Consider the following 20,572-nt stretch of genomic DNA (forward strand, 5'->3'; position numbering starts at 1 on the left):
GGCGCGCTGCGGCTGGCGCACCACGCTGATCCGAAGGCAGGAGCCAGGTACTTATCCTGGTCTCCCATGGGGTGCAGGGCCCAAGGACTTGGGCCATCCTCCACTGCACTCCTGGGCCACAGCAGAGAGCTGGCCTGGAAGAGGGGCAAAAGGGACAGAATCCAGCGCCCCGACTGGGATTAGAACCCAGTGTGCCGCGCCACAAGGCGGAGGATTAGCCTAGTGAGCCGTGGCGCCGAACTGCTTGCTTTTTAAAGTTCACATTCCAGGGTTGGCACTATGGCATAGTGGGTAAGGCCGCTGCCTTCAGTGCCAGAATCCCATATGGGTGATGGTTCGACCCGGCTGCTCCACTTCTGATCCGGCTCTCTGCTATGGCCTGGGAAAGCAGTGGAAGATGATGGCCCAAGTCCTTGGGCCCCTTCCCCTGTGGGAAGACCCAGAGGAAGCTCCTGGCTCCTGGCTTCAGATCTGTGCAGCTCCAGCCATTGCAGCCAGTTCGGAAGTGAATCAGAAGATGGAAGACCTCTCTCTCACTCTTTCTCTCTCTCTCTCTCTCTTTCTCTACCTCTCCTTCTCTCTCTGTGAAACTCTTTCAAATAAATAAATAAACCTTTTAAAAAAATAAAGTTCACATTCCACCCTTATTCTTCTCAAACTCACACACTCACAGATTCAGGCAGGGGATGGGAGAACCTGATGCTTCTAGCCTGCCGTTGTCATTGGCGTTGGCTGTGACAAGGGCTATGCCCAAGGGCATTGGGAAGATGGTGTCTGGGATGCCCCGATCACCGCAGGCACGTTCTGGAAGTGTTGCTTGAACAGCTCCCCTCAAACTAGCTGGAGGTGTGACGACGGAACCCCCACACCTGGGACTGCTGACCCAATGTGCAGAAAGCTAATCATTGACATCGGGGTGATGGGAAAGTAGATGGTGTGCAGCAAGGAGCTAGGCAACCATCACTTAATTCTATCACTTAATTCCTGGGCTCCCAAGGAGCACAGGGTGAAGTCTGGTATAGATGGAAACTGGGCTGAGAGGCGCATGCTCAGCTCATTCCAGGTTCCTGGTTGGTCAGTGGTGCTCACGGCCTGCCTCTGATTGGTGAGTGATGCTGTGCATCCTAAGGGAAGGGAAGGGAAGCTGGAGCTAAGGCTGGGAGCCTGGGTCCCGCTGGTGTCTTGCCTGTGCTCTTAGGGACACTTGAATAGGGGCTCGGTTTCACCACCAGCACCCAAGCACTGCGATGCTCCAGCGGAGACGCCTGCTGACAGGCCGCTGCCCTGACACTGTGCCCCACAGACCTTCTGGATCCTTCTCTTTTCGTCTTTCCCCTCTCTGACCACTAGGTGGGCTGTTTCACTTCTCAGTGAAGTCCTGAAGGGCCTCAGGAGAACCACAATGCCGAGGAAATCGTGTAACTGCTGTCCCCCATAACCACTTCCAGACACTTGTCTCATCTGCGAAGCAAACGTGGAATAACAGTTAAGGATCCCCATTCTCTCATCGTCAACCACAGTGCTGTCATTGACAGCACTTAATTCAAAAGGGTCACCTGAGCAATACAGCTGGAATCCCCTGAGAGCCTTCAGCTAAGTTAAGGCTGCCCTTTGCCTGATTCTTCTGGAAACTCAATCCCTTCAGATTCCTGTTCTCAAAGCCAACAGTTGGACTATGAACTCTTTGGGGGCAGGACGGTGCACTGATTTTAGAACAATAACTGCATGAGCTGATTAAATCGAGAATTCCTGTCGGGCGTTGGTGTGATCTGCTCATTATCTTGACAGTGCTATAGCCTGTTGTTACAGCCAATAATGGAACCAGCTGTCCCGGATGCTGGCGTCATGCCGCAGGCAATTTAGGGCCTGCCAGGCAAGTACAGCCTGTTGACTCCTTCCCATGAGGCCCAAGTTCAAAGAATTATTTTAGGATTCCCACAGGAATGGGAATTACAGTATGAGGAAATCTGCAGAGAGAGTTAGAAGAGGCCATAAAGGTACTAAGAGGGCTCCACACCCAGGCAAGGGAGAGGGTTTCTGTCTGTTTGAGATGTACCTCACTGCCTTGGTTCCGGGGCAGCAGAGCAGGGAAGGCGGGACCGGAGGAACTTGTTTTACAAGATCTTCAGCTTTACTAAATCCTTCCTTGTGTTGTTGCTGAAAGGAACAGAAAAGAGAAAGTGTTTTCTTTATTCCTCGTCTGCCTCCCCTCTTTCAGCCTCAGTCGTAGACAGACAAGGCGAAGCTTTAATACAATCAGCCACTTTCCTAGATCAACACAATCTTTTAATCAGATTTCCCTGGGGCCCTCAGAAGCTGGGAGAAGTCTCATTAACAAGCTCTCCCAGAGGTGCTAGGATAATGCTACTCAATTTAGGACAAAAGAATTGCTGCTATGAGGGCTCTTAGAAAGAGACACAGCTTGAATCAGGGATTTGGCAGGGGGACCAAGGTACAGAGCCCGAAATCAATGATTAGTCCCATGACTGTTTCCATGGCTGTACCTTTCCAGTTGACGCACTGAGCCAAACTCTAGAACTTTCTTATAATCCCTGTCACAACCATCACCCAAACTATCATTTATTGAATATTTACTATGCTCACACACTGTGTTATATACATTAGTTATTTATTCTTCATATGGACCCCATAAGGAATTTTTATCTATTTAAAGAGAAGGTAAGTAGGCAAGACATTTGCCACGAACGAAGGGCTAACTAGCAGCAGAGTTGAAAGTACAAGCTAGGCGAGTCTCCCTCCTAAGTACTACCTGACTGCAATGCAATCTCGCTCAGTTTTTTTCATAAGAGACCAGTGCTACAAAACCTAAAAATGGCTTCATGGGGCCGGTGTGGTGGTGTAGCAGGTTACGCCTGAGCCTGCAATACCAGCATTCCTTTATGAGAGCCAGTTCAAGACCTGGCTACTCCACTTCTGATCCAGCTCCCTGCTAATGCGCCTGGGAAAGCAGTGGAAAATGGCCCAAGTGCTTGGACCCCTGCAACCCTGCTGGAGACCCAGAAGATGCTTTGGGCTCTTGACTTCAGCCTGGCTCAACCCTAGCCAATGAGGCCATTTGGGGAGTGAACTAGCTGATGGAAGATTCTCTCTGTCGCTCCTCTGTCTCTCCTCCTCTCTAACTCTGCCTATCAAATATGTAAAACTATAAATCTTAAAAAGAAAAAAAAAAGGCTTCACTCAGGTTGTATCATTTTATTTAAAAACTTTGTGAAGGAATAATTGTTTTTATTTCTCCACTGAAGAAACCAGTGTACAGTCAGGGTAAGTGAAGTGCCACGATGCCCCACTATTAGCAGGTAGCACAGCTAATGTTAGACCCAGCTCTCTGGGTTTTCTTTCCACTCAACAAAATTGAATCTCACAGTACAGATTTGCCCTGCAGTCAAGAAACATATATTTTAAAAGTGAGCGCCTCAAATTCAGTCAAGAAAGAGGCCCTGAATGAAACCAAAGGCTTTTTGATGTACTAAAATGAAAAGGGAATAAATTCCTCTCAGTGATAGCTTACAAATACCAAGCTGCACTTGGCTGTGTCCAAACCATCTCAAATGTCAGTTTATTAGTACTGGGAAAACCCAAGGCCATCTGAGAAAGACAGAGCTAGCTAAAACAATACAACAAATATAACCCAAGCTTTGAACTTCAACAGCCTAGCAAGTCAGATGCCAGATGTGCACATCATGGAACAAGTAGATAAGGAACGAGGTGCCAGGACAAGCCCATATTTCCAGTGATTTATTTTTTCCTTTTCATTTCTCAGGACGGGAAGTAAAGAACACCAATGTGTTTGCCCAGTTCCCCTTCATTTGAACAGGAAAATAAGGATTCGGTGGAACTGGCTTCAAGAGGTCTTTATTCTATTAGAGCCACTATTACAGCCATTCTAGAAAAATTCTAGAAGATGGTAAAGAAAGGGTCACAAAACATAACACAACATTGGCTGAATAAAAATGAAATACATAGCTAGAATCGTATGCTTTAAATTTTTGTAACCAACAGTCCAAAACAAATAATCGCACATTCTGCAATTAGAGGAAGAGATCAGCAGGGGCAGATAAGATCATACTCTTGCTTCAAATGACTAAGCCGGACACATTAACAAACCCAAGAAGGGACAATTCAGAGGCTATAATGGGCTTAGTCCTGCTATTTAAGGTAATGAGGCATTTTCTCTGCTTTCGGGATTCATTTCACCAAATGGTTTCCTCAGCAGGTCAGATATAGATTTGCAGCAGAATGGAAAACATTTTCCAGGAATAAAACGACTGGTCCCTTGGCAGCAGCTGACGTGACTTTCCGAGCAGTGAACCCGCTTGTGACCTGCCTACGACCCTCACGGTGCTGGCCTTGACCGCAGGTGCCTCCTGCTTTCCCAGCGCCATCACTGAGCGGGGGTCTCTGCAGTGGCTGTGTGAACCTGAGCAAGTTCACCGCTTTGTGCTTTTGGCTCTAAAACTGGAATAACAGCAGTACCTACCCTGTGGGTTAAATAATCACTTTAAAAAGTCTTGGCACATAGTAAGCCCTCAACAAACCTCAGCTATTATTACTGTTATACAACAAAGCTTTCTCCTGGTATCAACAACAAACACTTTGCTCACTTTTTCTTTTTTTTTCATATAAGCGAGGCCTCAGGGTTTTAAAATCTCTTGGATCTGAAGAAGAAACAATTTTGTTTCTAATGCCTGATCCTTTAAGTTTTGGTTCCAGAATGAGAACTGAAGCCACATCATTCTATCCAGTTCCTTATACACCTTCCAATGCATTTTACAGTCATTCATTCCATTGGCTCTGTTAACAATACTGTGAAGGAAATATATCACTTTTTTTTCAAAGATTTATTTATTTATCTTAAAGAATTACACAGAGAGAGGAGGAGGAGGAGGAGGAGGAGGAGGAGAGGGAGAGAGAGAGAGAGAGAGAGAGAGAGAGAGAGAGAGAGAGAGGTCTTCCGTCCGATGGTTCACTCTCCAATTGGCTGCAATGGCCGGAGCTGTGCCAATCCGAAGCCAGGAGCTTCTTCCAGGTCTCCCACACGGGTGCAGGGGCCCAAGCACTTGGACCATCTTCTACTGCTTTCCCAGGCCATAGCAGAGAGCTGGATCAGAAGTGGGGTAGCCTGGACTTGAACCAGCGCCCATATAGGATGCTGGCACTGCATGCAGTGGCTTTACCTGCTACACCACAGCGCCCGCAGCCCCAGTGTATCACTTTTTATAAGCTGGATTTAATAGAAAGGGGACAATGAACAGAGTAGGGCTCTGCTTAATGGTTATTCCACTATCAATTGGCAGAGGGGCATGAATGCCAGAGTTTAAAAACCCCAGTGCTCATTCAGCTGTGCAAGTGAAGAGATTCTAGGATCCCTTTGGTGCCATTCTATTCGCTCATATTAACTAAAGTGCACACTGTATTCAGCATTCCCTAATTTCTACCAAATGTCCTTTTTCTGGCGCAGGATCCCATGTGGAACGCCACACTGCACCCAGTCACCATGACTCCTTAGGGTTCTCTGGGCCATGACAGTTCCTCGCGCTTCCCTCGGTTTTGGTGACTTAGCAGTTTTGAGTAACACTGGGCAGGTATTTTTGTAGAACGCCCCTCCTGGGGTCTGTGTGATGCTTTTCCCATGAGTGGACTGAGGTAATGGGGGAGAAGACTCATTACATCAAGGGCACATGCTCTCCACAGGGCCTATCACTGATGGCATTAACCCTGATCGCCAGGCTCAACCGGTGGCTGTCAGGTTTCCCCACCGTCAAGTTACTCCTCACCCCTTCTTTATCATACTGTTTGGAAGGAAATGACCATGCTCAGTCCACACTGAAGGGTGGGGGCATCCACATAAACCACTTGGAGTTCATCTGCATGGGAGGTTTGCCTGTCCTCTCCCATCTCTTCATTCAGTATCATTTCTATCAGTGTGGACTCCTGGGTATCTATTATATAGTTTTGTTCATAACCCAGTACTACTTTACTCTACCTGGCTTTGGACCAACCCCAGAATAAAACAGCTGCCCCTTCCAAACACACCCCTGTGCTACTGCTGTAGAATTCAACAGCTTGCATGAGGGAATTCACTGTAAAGGAGAAACTGTACAGTTTTAAAAGGCATTAATTTGTATAAAATAACTTGCTCTGTTGAAAACCAGTGTTTTCCTTTGGTACTTAAATGATATTTTTGGAGTGAACATTTAGCACTACAAGAATATATAACTCCAACAAAAAATATGATTTTGTTACAGTAAACAGTACTGTATTGATTTGCCAAAGTTTTGTAACTTAGTAAAGGTATTCCCTTTCTCGGATTTGTACTTTGTGATTTAGTGTTCTATGTTGTGGGCTGAGTGTGTTTGCTGAAGAAATAAAGCCATTCCCTGAAAAAAAAAAGAAAAAAGAAAAAAATCCAATACTACTTTATTTTATTGCCCAAATTGTTTGACCAAGCACAAACAATTAAATTCAATTCACTAGTATGCCATGCCTCATATTTAGATAGTTTTGGTGACTGGAGGCCTTCGATTGGCTCCTCTCTCTGGCATACCACCAATCACTGTCATTTGTTTAGCACTGCTTTTCTTTCTTTTTTTGGGGGGGGTGGGGGTGGGGGGTGGGGGATGGGGGGAGGAGGCACAAAATGTTCCAGACTCATCTGGTTTACTTCCTGCTCAAGTCCTAGAATCGGCCATCATTCCAAGGGGCCCTGATTCCTTTCTGAGAACCTGAGACCTAGACTAAGTGCATGTCCATTCTGGGTATTCTCTGGCTGTGTAACTGCCCACAAGGAAGTCTCTCTCTGGCTGCACCGATGGGAACTGGAGACTTCAGCAGGGAAGCTCAACTCCAGAGAGCAGCAAGCCCTCCAAGCACTTTTCCTCACCAAAAAACTAAGAAGAGAAGGGGGGGGGGGGGGAGCATGCAAAGGTTTCATTATAAACTAGCTAAGACAAACCAGTACACCTGCAGTATTGCAAACCAGCCCAACACAGTCACAACAGAACTGCAGAAGGATCCTTAGAATAACAAGGTCATTTGTCGGGGATCGTCAGGGAGAATACTGATTGTGTCTTCAGCTTTGCCACATAACATGCACAGCATGGTGTACTCCTAGAACAGACAAAGTGCACAGTTACCTCAAGGAAAGGCAGAAAGATGCCGCCTGACCCCCTCTGGGAAAGCCGCTCTCTACCAGCTGTCACGGATGTCCCCTCGGGACTCACTGTCTTCAACATCCATCAGCAGCCTCATAGGCTTATTCTGTGTGTCCTTCTTGTTTATATAAATTGAACACATGCTCTTATTTACTATGTTACAGAAACAAGAAGGTCGTCTTGGAAATGAATGGGTATTTCTTGGACTTAGAAAGCACTCCTATTTAGCTTAGCACTGCTATTGAAAGTTAACAGAGCACATAGAGTGTGGGTCCCTGAGGAAAAATTCCTGTTCCTAGAGCTGTCCCTTTCTAGGGTGCCTAACACTAATACACAACAAAAATGACTTTAAAAAAAAAAAAAAAAAAAAAAAAGGATGGGGCTGGCACTGTGGTGTAGCGGGCACTAAACTAGTTCATGTCCTGGCTGCTTGAGCCCCCGCACCCATGAAGGTGACCCTGAGGAAGCTCCTGGCTTCAGGTTGGCCCAGCTCTGGCCGCTGTAGCCATCTGGGGAGTGAACCAGAAGAAGGAAGTCATCTCCCTCTCTCTCTGTATAACTCTACCTCTCAAATAAATAAAATCTTTTTAAAACAATGGAAAACATGGGGCCAGCACTGTGCTGTAGTGGGTAAAGCCACCTGTGGTGATGGCATCCCATATGGGGGCTAGTTCAAGCCCTGTCTATTCCACTTCCAATCCAGCTCCCTGTTGATGTGCCTGAGAAAGCAGCAGAGGCTCATTCAAGTGCTTGGGCCCCTGCACATGGGAGACTCAGAAGAAGCTCCTGGCTCCTGGCTTCCGGCTGGACCAACTCTGGCTATTGCAACCACTGGGGAGTGAACCAGCAGATGGAAGATTTCTCTCTCTCTCTGTGTCTCTCCCTCTCCCTCTGTAACTCTACCTATCAAATAATAAATACATCTTTAAAAAAGTGGGGGAGGAATATATTAAACTAGACAAACACCCAAGTTTCCAACCAATGTATCCACTGAAAGTTTATACTCAATGCTGTACGCTGTGCAAGGTGCTAGGTGTGCTGGCAGCCACGAAAGAAGGCAAGGACAAGATCTGACCTCACAACACTAACAATCTAAAAGGAGGGAAAAACCCCACCCACAGCACAATCTGTACAGATTACTGAATCAGCAAGACTGATTACACTGGCAACTTTTATTTTATAGGCAGTCTGGAATCCAGATTCAGTGTACATCAATTGTATGGAATTCAAAAGCAATTTCCCACAGAAGTATGCGATCCATAGCAGTTCCCAGGAAAGTCCACAAGTCCTTAAATTTATATTACATGAGTGCTATGGAGTCTAACCATATATAGCGGTGCTTCTGTGGGAAAATGTCTAGAATTCTAACCTGTGACACCAGGGACACAGTGCCCTGTGCTGCCAACACCGTGGCATGAGGAAGCCTTTTACCAAAGCTGGCCAAGCAGGACTCAGCAGACCTGAGGATGCCCAGGAGCACAGGGCAGGGCCCAGGGGTGCAGATCTGGAAGGACGGGTGGAGGGGGTAGGATCAGCCTCGGCCAAGACCAGACCCTGTGTTCTACTTCTAGGTCCCACTGGTCCTTTTCCCCTATTGTTAATTAATTCTGTTAATTCTGACCCGAATTCTCCTCCTTCCCTGGTCCACCGAGAAGCAGGAGAGAGTCTTACATTTCTGCCAGCTTCCTGAAGTAAACACACAGTTCATTTAAGGGCTTTTTGTCAGCAGAATTTTTAAAAAGTAAGGACTACTTGTAATCAGTTAAATGTATTTTCCATTTAAACTCTGTACTGCTGTCCCCCCACCCCTCTAGTCTTGCCATCAGAAAATCTTACTTTGCTCAGCAGTGGTACTATGGTTGTTTTAAGAATAGATTCCCGGCCAGCGCCGCGGCTCACTAGGCTAATCCTCCGCCTTGCGGCGCCAGCACACCGGGTTCTAGTCCCAGTCAGGGAGCCTGTCTTCCAGGCCAGCTCTCTGCTGTGGCCAGGGAGTACAGTGGAGGATGGCCCAAGTCCTTGGGCCCTGCACCCCATGGGAGACCAGGATAAGTACCTGGCTCCTGCCATCAGATCAGTGCGGTGTGCCGGCCACAGCGCACCGGCCGCAGCGGACATTGGAGGGTGAACCAACGGCAAAAGGAAGACCTTTCTCTCTCTCTCTCTCTCTCTCTCTGTCCACTCTGTCAAAAAAAAAAAAAAAAAAAAAAAAAGAATAGATTCCCAATATTAACATTTCCCCCCCTTTATTTGAAAGGCAAACAGAAGGATCTCCTTCCTGCTAGTTCACTCCCCAAATGTTCACAACGACTGGAGCAAGGCCAGGCCAAAGCCATGAGCCCAGAACTCAACCCAGGTCTCCCACGTGCATGGTGGGAACCAAGGATTTGAGTCATAAGCCTCTCAAGGAGCACACTGGCCAGGAAGCTGTAATCAAAAGCAGTTCTGGGACTTGAGCCCAGGTACTCAAAAATAATATGTGGTGTCCCAGGTGGTGCCTTTGCTGCTGCACCAAATGCCCAACACGTGACCCTTATGTTTCTGAAATCTGTAGTGAAATACTTACAGGGTAGTGACATGCTTGTGATTTGCTTCAGAATAATCCTGTATTGTTTTGTAGAATGGGGAGGGACAAATACAGCAAACTGAAGCTGGGTAGAGAAGGTTAGCATATGACTCTGTCTACTGTTGAGTTTGTTTAAATTTCCCATATGATGTCTACAATAAAATGAAACAATGGTGGTGGGGAATCTCATCTTGAGAAAGGCAGGGAGAAATACAGAAGACAGACACAGAGAAATCACCTATCTGCTGGTTTAACCCCCCAGATGCCTGCAACAGTGGGCAAGGTCAGGCTGAAGCCAGGACCCAGGAACTCCATCTGTTTCCCACCTGGGTATCAGGTACTCAACTCCTTGAGCCATCACTGCCAGAGGCTGGAATGGAGAGTGGAGGTGGGCCTTGAATGCAGGCACGCCAATGGGATACAGGCATCCTAAGCAGCACCTTGACAGCTGTGCCAAATGCCTATCCCTAAGGAAGATTAATTCAATGGCAGTGATAAAACTTCAATCGGAGGCTGCTTTAGCAATTTAAGCTTCACTAGGTATGGTCCTGGAAATGTGTTTGTAGAGCTGAAAAAAAAATAACAAAAAGCAAAAAGCAAAAAAAGAAAAAAAAAAAAACCGAACAAACAAAAAACCAAGAGAACCACAGGGAGAAAACAGGGCAGGTGAGGTGTCAGGGTTCGATGAGGAGATCTGGAAGATCCCCAAGAAGTTCCCACTGAGACTGTGCGCTCACTGTGTGAGGGAGTTCAGAGGCGGTTCTAGAGCAGAGACCAAAACTCAAGGGAATTAGGGAAAAACAAGAAAGGAAATAAGAGAAAAAACAACGGAGTGGTTAAATTTATTTAAAAACAAATAAACTCAAGCACTAGGGACCTCAAGGGAAGAAATGTTTCAAAAAGATATCAACAGTTAACAGACCCAGATCCAGGAGAGACCTTAATAGAGATAAGAAGCAAAGCAAAGCCACAGAATTTGGCTAGATTATGGGACCCCTGAGAGAGCGGTTTTAGTAATGTGAAAATGAAAACCAGTTTACAGGTAGTTAAGAGAAGCACAGGGAAATAAGTGGGGAAAGTAGAGATCTATTCAATTAAAGAAGCAAAAGGAAGGAGAGAGATGATTACACGATGAGTCAAAGAAGTAGCTGAGTGGAACGAAAGGAGTTTAACAAATATAGAAAAACTAACTACATGTAATGCAGAAAAAAAAATCCCAAGGAGAAAACAAAGATGCTAGAAGGAGAGAAGCTAACATGTGATTCCTGAAGAAGTGCAGCAGGGCAGCGTGGGTGGCATTTGGGCATGTGGTCACGACGTCCACGTCCCACTCGGAGTGCCTGGGGTTGATTCCAGCTCCTGACTCCAGTTTCCTGCTAGTGCAAGACCCTGGCAGCAGCACTGCTGGTTCAAGCAGGTGGGTTCCTACCACATGGGCAGGTCTCCCACACGGGTGCAGGAGCCCAAGGACTTGGGCCATCTTCTACTGCTTTCCCAGGCCACAGCAGAGAGCTGGATCAGAAGTGGAGCAGCTGGGTCTTGAACAGGCACCGATATGGGATGCCAGTACTGCAGGTGGCAGCTTCACCGGCTATACCACAGTGCCAACCTCGATACACCTATTTTCCTCTTCTGCAACCTTGATACACGTAATTTAGAAATACTATTCACAGGGCCAGCATTATGGCATAGTGGGCTGTTAACTCACCACCTGTGATGCTGGCGTCCCCATATGGGTGCTGGTTCAAGTCCCAGCTGCTCTGCTTCCAATCTAGCACCCTGAGAGTGCTGCTGGGAAAAGCAGCAGAGCATGGCCCAGATGTTTGGGCCCCTGCACTCATGTGGGAGACCTGGATGGAGTTCCAGGCTCCTGGTTTCGGGATGGCCCAGCCCTGGCCATTTGGGGAGTGAACTGGCAGATGGAGAAGCAGAGCTCTGTCCCTCTGTTTCTCCCTTGCTTTCTGTAACTCTTTCAAAGAAAGAAATAAATCTTGGGGCTGGTGCCATGGCATAGTAGGCTAAGCTTCCACCTGCAGTGCTGGCTTCCCATACGGGTACCGGTTCATGTCCTGGCTGCTCTTCTTCTGATCCAGCTCTCTGCTATGGCCTGGGAAAGCAGCAGCAGATGACCCAAGTGTACCTGTGTGGGAGACCTGGAAGAGGCTCCTGGCTCCTGGCTTTGATCAGCTCAGCTTTGACCATTGCAGCCATTTGGGGAGTGAACTAGCGGTTGGAAGATCTTTCTCTTTCCCTCTCTCTCTCTAAATCTACCTCTCAAACAAATAAACAAAATCTTTTAAAAAAGAAATAAATCTTTATTTAAAAAGAAAGGAAAAATCCACATGTCTTACTGCGTTGAGACTACAGAGGTGCTCAGCTCTACATGCCAACTAGGGAAAACAAAGATAACTCCCTATCACAACGCCCGTGCCCAGCAAGTATGGCGACAGGGGACAGGCCCACACTGAAAGCCATCAAGTACGCAATCACAAAAGTGGGCGGAGAACAAAGCAGCACAAAGGAAACCTTATGAGAAGTCTTAATGTGCTGCTCTTCAGAAACTGAAGCAACAGAACCCAACACTGCGGTGGGGCCCCTGTAAAGACAGGGTGACAGGCGCCCAGAAGCACACCTGAAGTCTTTCTCTCTTACTTTGCACAAGGAGAAGACCCAGACACTCTGCCAGTCATATGCTGAAGCTAAAAGAGTCACTCTGAACTTAGAACAGTGACTACCAGAGACTGAGGCAGGAAGGACAGAGGAAGGCTGCAAAACGGAGAGGAACGCACTCAGATAGAAGAAACAGGTCTTAGCGCTCCACAGCAGAGCGGGGCAACTGTAGTTTACAACACTGTATGAAGAACTGGAACACAGAAGCTGCTAAACTCTAAAGAAGAGATGAGGAAACAGAAATGCTAATTATGCTAACTACCTGTTTTGATCAGCTTATGAAATATATGTGTACTGAAATATTGCACTGTTAACCGAAAATGGCACAAATTGGGGCTGGTGTTGTGGCACAGCAGGTAAGGCTGCTACTTGCAATGCCAGAATCCCATATGGTACCAGCGTCCCCACTGTTCCACTTCCAATCCAGCTCCCTGCTAATGTGCCTGGGATAAAGCAGTAGAAGGTAGCTCAAGTATTTGGGCCTCTCCCACCCACATGAGAGACCTGCATTTAGTTCCTGGCTTCGGTCTGGCCCAGCCTGGCCATTACTGCCATTTGGGGAGTGAACCAGTGGATGGAAGATCTCTCTCTGTTCCTGTCTCTTCCTTTCTATATAACTCTTTCAAATAGGTAAATAAATCTTTTTTTTAAGGCATAAGTTAATCAAGAGAAATATTTGCTAGTATTCCATTTACGAAAATTGCTTCTAGATTTTCTTTGTTTAAAATTTTATTTGTTGGGGCTGGTGCTATGGCGCAGTAGGTTAATCCTCTGCCTGCGGCGCTGCCATCTCGTATGGGTGCCGATTGAGTCCTGGCTGCTCCTCTTCTGATCCAGCTCTCTGCTATGACTTGGGGAAGCAGTAGAAGGTGGCCCAAGCACTTGGGCCCCTGTACCCACATGCGAGACCCGGAAGCTCCTGGCTCCTGACTTCAAATTGGCACAGCTCCAGCCATTGCAGCCATTTGGGGAGTAAACCAGCCGATGGAAGACCTTTTTCTCTGTCCCTCTCTCACTGTAACACTACCTCTCAAGTAAATAAATAAAATCTTTAAAGAAAATTTTTTTATTTGTTATACAAGTTCCATATATTTAAATCTAGGTCTCAAGGGTACTCTTATTATTCTCTTCCTCCCAACAATATACCCGTATATATACATTTACCTGAAATTCATCCATGATACTGAAGGTATACTCATGTTTGGCTATTACATGATGACAATTCTTACACAGATCTGCCAAAACAAAAGGAGACTTTGGTAAGCAAATATTAGAGTGTCTTAAAACAGTGAAATGTCTATTCTAAACATGATATTGCTTAAAATAATCTTAATTACATCATATTTAACTTAGCAGGAAACTTACTATAACAACAACTTATACAAGAAATCCAGAATGTGTCACATAACAATATAGAATTAAGGGTCTGAACTCAGAGACGTAATACATATATATTGGTTTCCACTGAAAACTCTCTAAGGTAATCAACTAATAGATACATATGTGTGTGTGTGTGTTTTAAAGATTTATTTGAGAGGCCGAGTTACAGATAGAGAGAGAGAGAGAGAGGGGTCTTCCATCTGCTGGTTCACTCCTCAAATGACCACAATGGCCAGAGCTGGGTTGATCTGAAGCCAAGAATCAGAAGCTTCTTCCAGGTCTCCCATGTGGGTGCAGCCAGGACTCAAACCGGCACCCATATGGGATGCAGGTGCCACAGGCAGAGACTTAACCCACTATACCACAGCGCCGGCCCATTAACAGTGTTTTTTAAGCTAGCTGGCTCTATCTAACTGGATAGAAGTTTTTACTCTTGGGAATGACAGAAACTGCACTACTGTAATCAGTTATATGAATTTAATGGTAACAAAAAAAAATCTAGTAAAACAATATAATAATATCATTTATTGTGTCCTTACTCTGTGACAAAGTATTTTTTTATTGTGTTATTTATTTATTTGACAGGCAGAGTGGACAGTGAGAGAGAGAGAGACAGAGAGAAAGGTCTTCCTTTGCCGTTGGTTCACCCTCCAATGTCCGCCGCGGCCGGTGCGCTGTGGCCGGCACACCGTACTGATCCGATGGCAGGAGCCAGGTACTTATCCTGGTCTCCCATGCGGGTACAGGGCCCAAGGACTTGGGCCATCCTCCACTGTACTCCCTGGCCACAGCAGAGCTGGCCTGGAAGAGGGGCAACCGGGACAGAATCCGGCGCCCTGACCGGGACTAGAACCCAGTGTGCTGGCGCCACAAGGCGGAAGATTAGCCTAGTGAGCCACGGCGCCGGCCCCAGAGTAAGTATTTTTAAAACCTACTTATTCACTTAATTTTTCTCAAAAGCTCTATAAGTACAATGGCACACCATGGTTGAGTCACTAGGAAGACTACCCAGCTAGAGCTAGAGGGTTTTGAGTTCAAATCCAGACAGTCTGGCCAGAGCCCTTGCCTCTTAACCACCATGCTCTCCCACAGTTCACAGTGGCTACCTGCTAAAAAGAAAGAAAAAGATGCTTCCTAGAATCTTCTTTTCAGCTGTGTGATCACTCTTTTCATCTTTATTAATCTACTTCCATCTTACTTGAAAGGCAGAGAGAAAGACACAGACAGAAATCTTCCATTCACTGATTCAATCCCCAAATGCCTGAAACAGTCAGGGCTGGGCCGGGCAGAAGCCAGGAGCAAATAGCTCAATCCAGGTCTCTCACATGGGGGGCAGGGCTTCAAGTGCTTGAGCCTGCTGGGGGGTACATTAGCAGCAAGCTAGAATTGCAAGTGAAGCTGGGCCTTGAACCCAGGCTCTCCAATACGGGACACAGGCATGCCAAGCAGAGTCTTAAAGCACACTGACAGTAAGATAGGAGACCAAGAGAAGCTATAGCGGTAAAAACATGACAAACCCACAGCACCTCAGGGGCATTTAGTACAGTCTTAGCCACTTATCTGAAAGGCAGAGTGACAGAGACAGCTTTTCCATCTGCTGTTCACTCCCCAGACACTGCAACAGCTGGGGTCAGGAACTCTACAAGGACAGCCCATACCTTACACTTAAAAACCTACCTACTGGGGCAGGCGCTGTGGTGTAGTGGATAAAGCCGCCACCTGCAGTGCTGGCATCCCACGTGGGTCAGTTCTAGTCCTGGCTACTCCTCTTCCCTTCCAGCTCTCTGCTATGGCCTGGGAAAGCAGTACAAGACCACCCAATCCTTGGGCCCCTACACTCATGTGGGAGGACCTGGAAGAAGCTCCAGGCTCTTGGCTTTGTACTGGCCCAATTCCAGCTGTTGTGGCCATTTGGGGGAGTGAACTGGTAGATAGAAGATTGTCTCTCCCTCTTTCCCTCTCTCCCTCTCTGTCTCTCCCCAACTCCAGCTGTTGTGGCCATTTGGGGAGTGAACTGGTAGATAGAAGATTGTCTCTCCCTCTCTCTCTCTCTGTGTGTGTGTGTGTGTGTGTAACCCTACCTCTCAGAGAAATAAATAAATCTTTACAAACAAAACAAAACTTACTATGTGCTGCAATATAGTATCAAAATAGACCTCGGGATACTTCCAAAAGCTGATATTTGCTAACAAACTTGACATTAAAAAAAAAAACCTACTTACGATCATAGGTAACTATTTCTTCTCCATCTTCCTCTCTCAAGGATTTGTTTGTGATCAGCATAAAATCCCGCTTACTGCACACTGCACAACCTATAAAGTTCAGCAAGAAAGATCCATTCTCCAGACAAGTGTTACCCTAAAAATTAGAAGCAGGAATTTAATTTCTCACATTTTGAAATATTTGGTGAAAAGGATTAATAAGCTTAAAATCTATGAACAGTTGGGGCCAGTATCGTGGCATAGCCGGTAAAGCCACCACATGGGACACAAGTATCCCATATGGGTACCAGATCATGTCCCAGCTGCTCTGTTTACAATCCAGCCCCCTGCTAATGGCTTGGAAAAGCAGCAGAGGATGGCCCATGTATTTGGGCCTGTGCCACTCATGTGGGAGACCTGGATGGAGCTTCTGGCTTCTGGCTTTGCCCTGGCCCAGTGTGGACTCCCCGGAGAATTGAAGCAGTGGTTGGAAGATCTTTCTCTCTCTGTCTCTCCCTCTCTCTCTGTAACTCTGACTTTCAAAATAAACAAATCAATCTTAAAAAAAATCTCTAATGGCAAAAAATCATGGCCAGGATTTACCGGTTTGAAGGCTATGTCAAGTAATTTTTGAGGTTACTAGCTTTCTTTTAAAATATATATATTTATTTATTTGAAGGCAGAGAGAGAGAGAGAGAGAGAGAGGCCCTCATCCACTGGTTCACTCCCCAGATGGCCACAATCGCTGAGCTGCGCAGATCCAAAGGAGCCAGGAGCCTCTTCTAGGTCTCCTACGCAGGTGCAGGGGCCCAAGGACCTAGGCCATCCTCCACTGCTTTCCCAGGCCATAGCAGAGAGCTGGATTGGAAGTGGAGCAGCCAGGACTTGAACTGGCACCCACATGGGACACTAACACCAGTAGGCAGTGGCTTTACCTGCTATGCCACAGCTCCAGCCCTATGAAGTTACTAGCCTTCTTAAACTAGTCAATGATACTAAATGAAGCATATCATAAAACCAATAAAATTCAATCAAAATGGAGACACTGAGGCAATGATAAAGATGACCTTACACTCTGTGATGCTCAGTTGATTGTTGAAGTAGCTGCTTCTCAAGACTTATTTATTATAAAATAAATAATAAAAACACCCCCATGCAGCTCTATAGATGTCAATCCTTAAGGATATAAAGGAGACCTCAAGAAGTTCATGGAAAGTGGAATGTGCATTTTCCATGAGCCTTTTGAAAATCCCACACAGATGTAATTCAGGCCGAAAGTCCTCAAGGCATCAGACTGGCACGACAGCACTCGGGAGAACTGCTTCATCACAACCCCGTGAACAGCTTGTGTTCCCGGCTCAAGGGAAGCCTTCGCTAAATGCTTACCAATAATTATTAAGAAACATGTCATTTTATAAATAACTTAGTCCAACTCCATTTATAAGCAAACCAACTGGGCATTTTTAAATAATGTGACTACAAAATCATTCAAATCAACATTTCTTCAGTGCACCTATGTACCTGAAACAGTTCAGCCATAGTGGAGTCAAGGGTGAGCCCAAATGCATCTGTACTTTCAGGGAGCTTAAGAAAAACCAGCGGAATTAAGACCCATCTGGGGCCGGCACCGTGTCGTAGCAGTTTAACGCCCTGGCCTGAAGCACCAGCATCCCATATGGACACCGGTTCGAGGCCCAGCTGTTCTACTTCCGATCCAGCTCTCTGCTATGGCCTGGGAAAGCAGTAGAAGGTGGCCCAAGTCCTTGGGCCCCTGCACCCACATGGGAGACCCAGAAGAAGCTCCTGGCTCCTGGCTTCGGATCGGCGCAGCTCCAGCCATTGCAGTCAATTGGGGAGTGAACCACTGGATGGAAGACCTCTCTCCCTCTCTGCCTCTTCTCTGTGTAATTCTGACTTTTGAATAAATAAACAAATCTTAAAAAAAAAAAAAAAAAGACCCATCTGAAATGCCACAAGGAAGTTTTCCTGTATTCCAACCACCACAGTTAATCTATCCCTTCCGAGTGGCTTCTAAGGTTCTATATAGTAACTCTGGTAGGAGGAAATCAAGATATTAGCATACAGTTTGTAGCTGTTAAGTCATAGGCACATTAACCTGACTACTAAAGGAAAAAAGTCGGGATTAAGAATAAATGCTTCACGTTTTTTTAAACTAACCTTATCGAGTTTAATTTATATACCATAAAATCCACATATTGTGAGGGTACAGAAAAATTACTCTTTTTAAAGATTTACCTGAAAAGCAGAGTTGCAGATAGACAGACAGAAATCTGTCTGCTGGTTCACGCCCCAAATTGCAGCAGGATACTTGGACAAAGAGGTGAGACACCAGGGCTTTTAACAGGAAAACAGATTTTATTCCCTATGCGGCTGGTCCCAGATGATTTGTATCCACAGTCTGGGCCCCCGAACAAAACAGAGCACTGTCATGTACACCCTGGCACCAACAGCTCTAAGTTTCCCTTTACATATCTGGTTACACATATTTCGATTGGATATTTTAGAGCTATAACACCACTTGCATGATTGTTACAAGGCTGCACATGTAAATACTAAAACTGTTTCAGTTGCAAAGTGGCTTTTCTTGGAAAGTTTCTATGCCCTCTTGTTATCAGAAAGCCCCAGCTGGAAAGCCCCTTCCATTTCTGCCTTTAGTGGGTTTCTTTTTTCCTACCTTAGGAAAGGAGTCCCTGCCACAAAATGGCCACAACAGCTGGGGCTGGACCAGGCCGAAGCCAGGAGCCTGGAACTCCATCTGGGTCTCCCACCTGGGTGGCAGGGACCCAGGTACTTGGGCCATCTTTTGTTGCTTTCATAGGCACATTAACAGAGCTGAATCACAAGTGGAGCAGCCGGGACTTGAACCAGAAACACAGGTTCACAACACTGCGCCACAACGCAGGCCTCAGGTGAATTACTTTTTACAAATATATGTATGTAACCATGACCCTAAACAATATACAGAACTTTTTTTTTTATCTTGCCAGGAAGTTCTTTCATGCTTTGCAGTCTATCTCCAAACTTCATCCTACTCTAGACATCCAATGATCTGATTTTTTTAAAAATTTATAAGTTTATTAATTTATTTTGAAACACACAGTAACAGAGAGAGGGAGAGACATGTTGAGAGAGAAATCTTCCATCTGTTGATACACTTCCCAAATGGCTACCACAGCCAGATCTGGGCCGGGCCAAAGCCAATAGCCAAGGACTCCATCCAGGTCTCCCACACAGGTGGCAGGGGTCCAAGAACTTGGGCCATCTTCTGCTGCCTTCCCAGGAGCATTATCAGGAAGCTGGATCATAAGTAGGGCAGCAAGGACTCCAACCAGTGCCCTGGAATATTACAGGATGCCAGCATCACCAGCAGTGGCTTCATCTGGTACGCTACAATGCCAGCCCCCTGATCTGATTTCTATCTCCACGGATTAGTCTTGCCTGTTCCAGTACTGCATATAAACAGAATCAGTATACTCCTTTGCACCTGACTTCTTTTGTGCAACATAATATCTATACTACTCATCTATGTGGCTACATGAATTAGTAATTTATTGCTTTTTACAGTCAGGAAGTATTCCATTGTATGGATTCATATGTTGATGGGCATTTGGGTTGTTTTCAATTTGAGATATTATGAATAAAGCATCAATGAAGATTCATGTACAAGTCTCATGTGGATGTATGTCTTCCTTTATCTTAGGTATAAATCTAGAAGTAGAATTGCTGAGTCATATTGGTAAAAATGCATATTTAACTTTATAAGAAACTACCAAAGGGTTTTCCAAAGTTGCTCATTTTACATTCTTGTCAACTCAATATGTGAGTTCCAGTTGCTCCACATCCTCACCAATGCTAGGTTTATAAGTCATTTTTATTGTATCCATCTAGCAAAGTGAACCAGTCCTCTCATTTTAGTTCTAACATTTATTTCCCTGGTGACCAATGATGTTGAGCATCTTTTAAAAAAAAAAAAAAAATTTACTTTACTTATTTGAAAGACAGAGTTACAGACAGAGGCAGAGACATAGAGAGAGGGCTTCCATCTGCTGGTTCACTCCCCAGATGGCCGCAAGGGCTGGAGCTGGGCCAGGCTGAAGCCAGGAGTCAGGAGCTTCTTCCAGGTCTCCCACATGGGTGCAGGGGCCCAAGAACTTGGGTCATCTTCTACTGCTTTCCCAGGCCATAGCAGAGAGCTGGATCAGAAGAGGAGCAGCCAGGACTAGAACCGGCTACCCATATGGGATGCTGGCGCTTCAGGCCAGGGCTTTAACCCACTGCGCCACAGCACCAGCCCTGATGTTGAACATCTTTTAAAAATTCATTTGAAAGGCAGAGAGAGAAAAAAACTCCCATCCACTGGTTCACTCCCCAAAATGCCCATAACATCCAGGGCGGAGGTTGGGTCTGGATTGAGACTGGAGCTGAAGCTGGGAGTCAGGAACCACGAGCCAGGAGCCAGGTCTCCCACATGGGTGGCAGGAACCCAACTATTTGAGTCATTACCACTGCCTCCCAGGGTCTGTATTAACAAGAAGGGAAGGTAGAGTCAGGAGCTAGAGCTG

The 20,572-nt window shown here is 46.1% G+C and overlaps 1 protein-coding gene across 6 annotated transcripts in view; it reads right to left on the reverse strand.

Moving 5' to 3' along the window:
• Window positions 1-20,572, reverse strand: part of CHURC1 (churchill domain containing 1) — a 43,319-nt gene that overhangs the window by 16,053 nt on the left and 6,694 nt on the right. For 3 of the 6 annotated variants that reach the window (XM_051838735.2, XM_051838733.2, XM_051838734.2), the window contains exons 2-4: window positions 16,011-16,146; window positions 13,573-13,643; window positions 2,057-2,157 (exon numbers count right to left, since the gene is read on the reverse strand). In XM_051838735.2, coding sequence (XP_051694695.2) covers window positions 2,057-2,157; window positions 13,573-13,643; window positions 16,011-16,146 — 308 coding nt within the window. Of the gene's footprint in view, window positions 1-1,321; window positions 1,462-2,056; window positions 2,158-6,426; window positions 7,129-13,572; window positions 13,644-16,010; window positions 16,147-20,572 lie in introns of those variants that run through there. The other 3 variants (XM_051838737.2, XM_070065036.1, XM_008251131.4) reach the window with 3 other exon arrangements.

This window comes from Oryctolagus cuniculus, chromosome 20 (genome assembly GCF_964237555.1).
Source record: "Oryctolagus cuniculus chromosome 20, mOryCun1.1, whole genome shotgun sequence".
Taxonomy (NCBI): Eukaryota; Metazoa; Chordata; class Mammalia; order Lagomorpha; family Leporidae; genus Oryctolagus; species Oryctolagus cuniculus.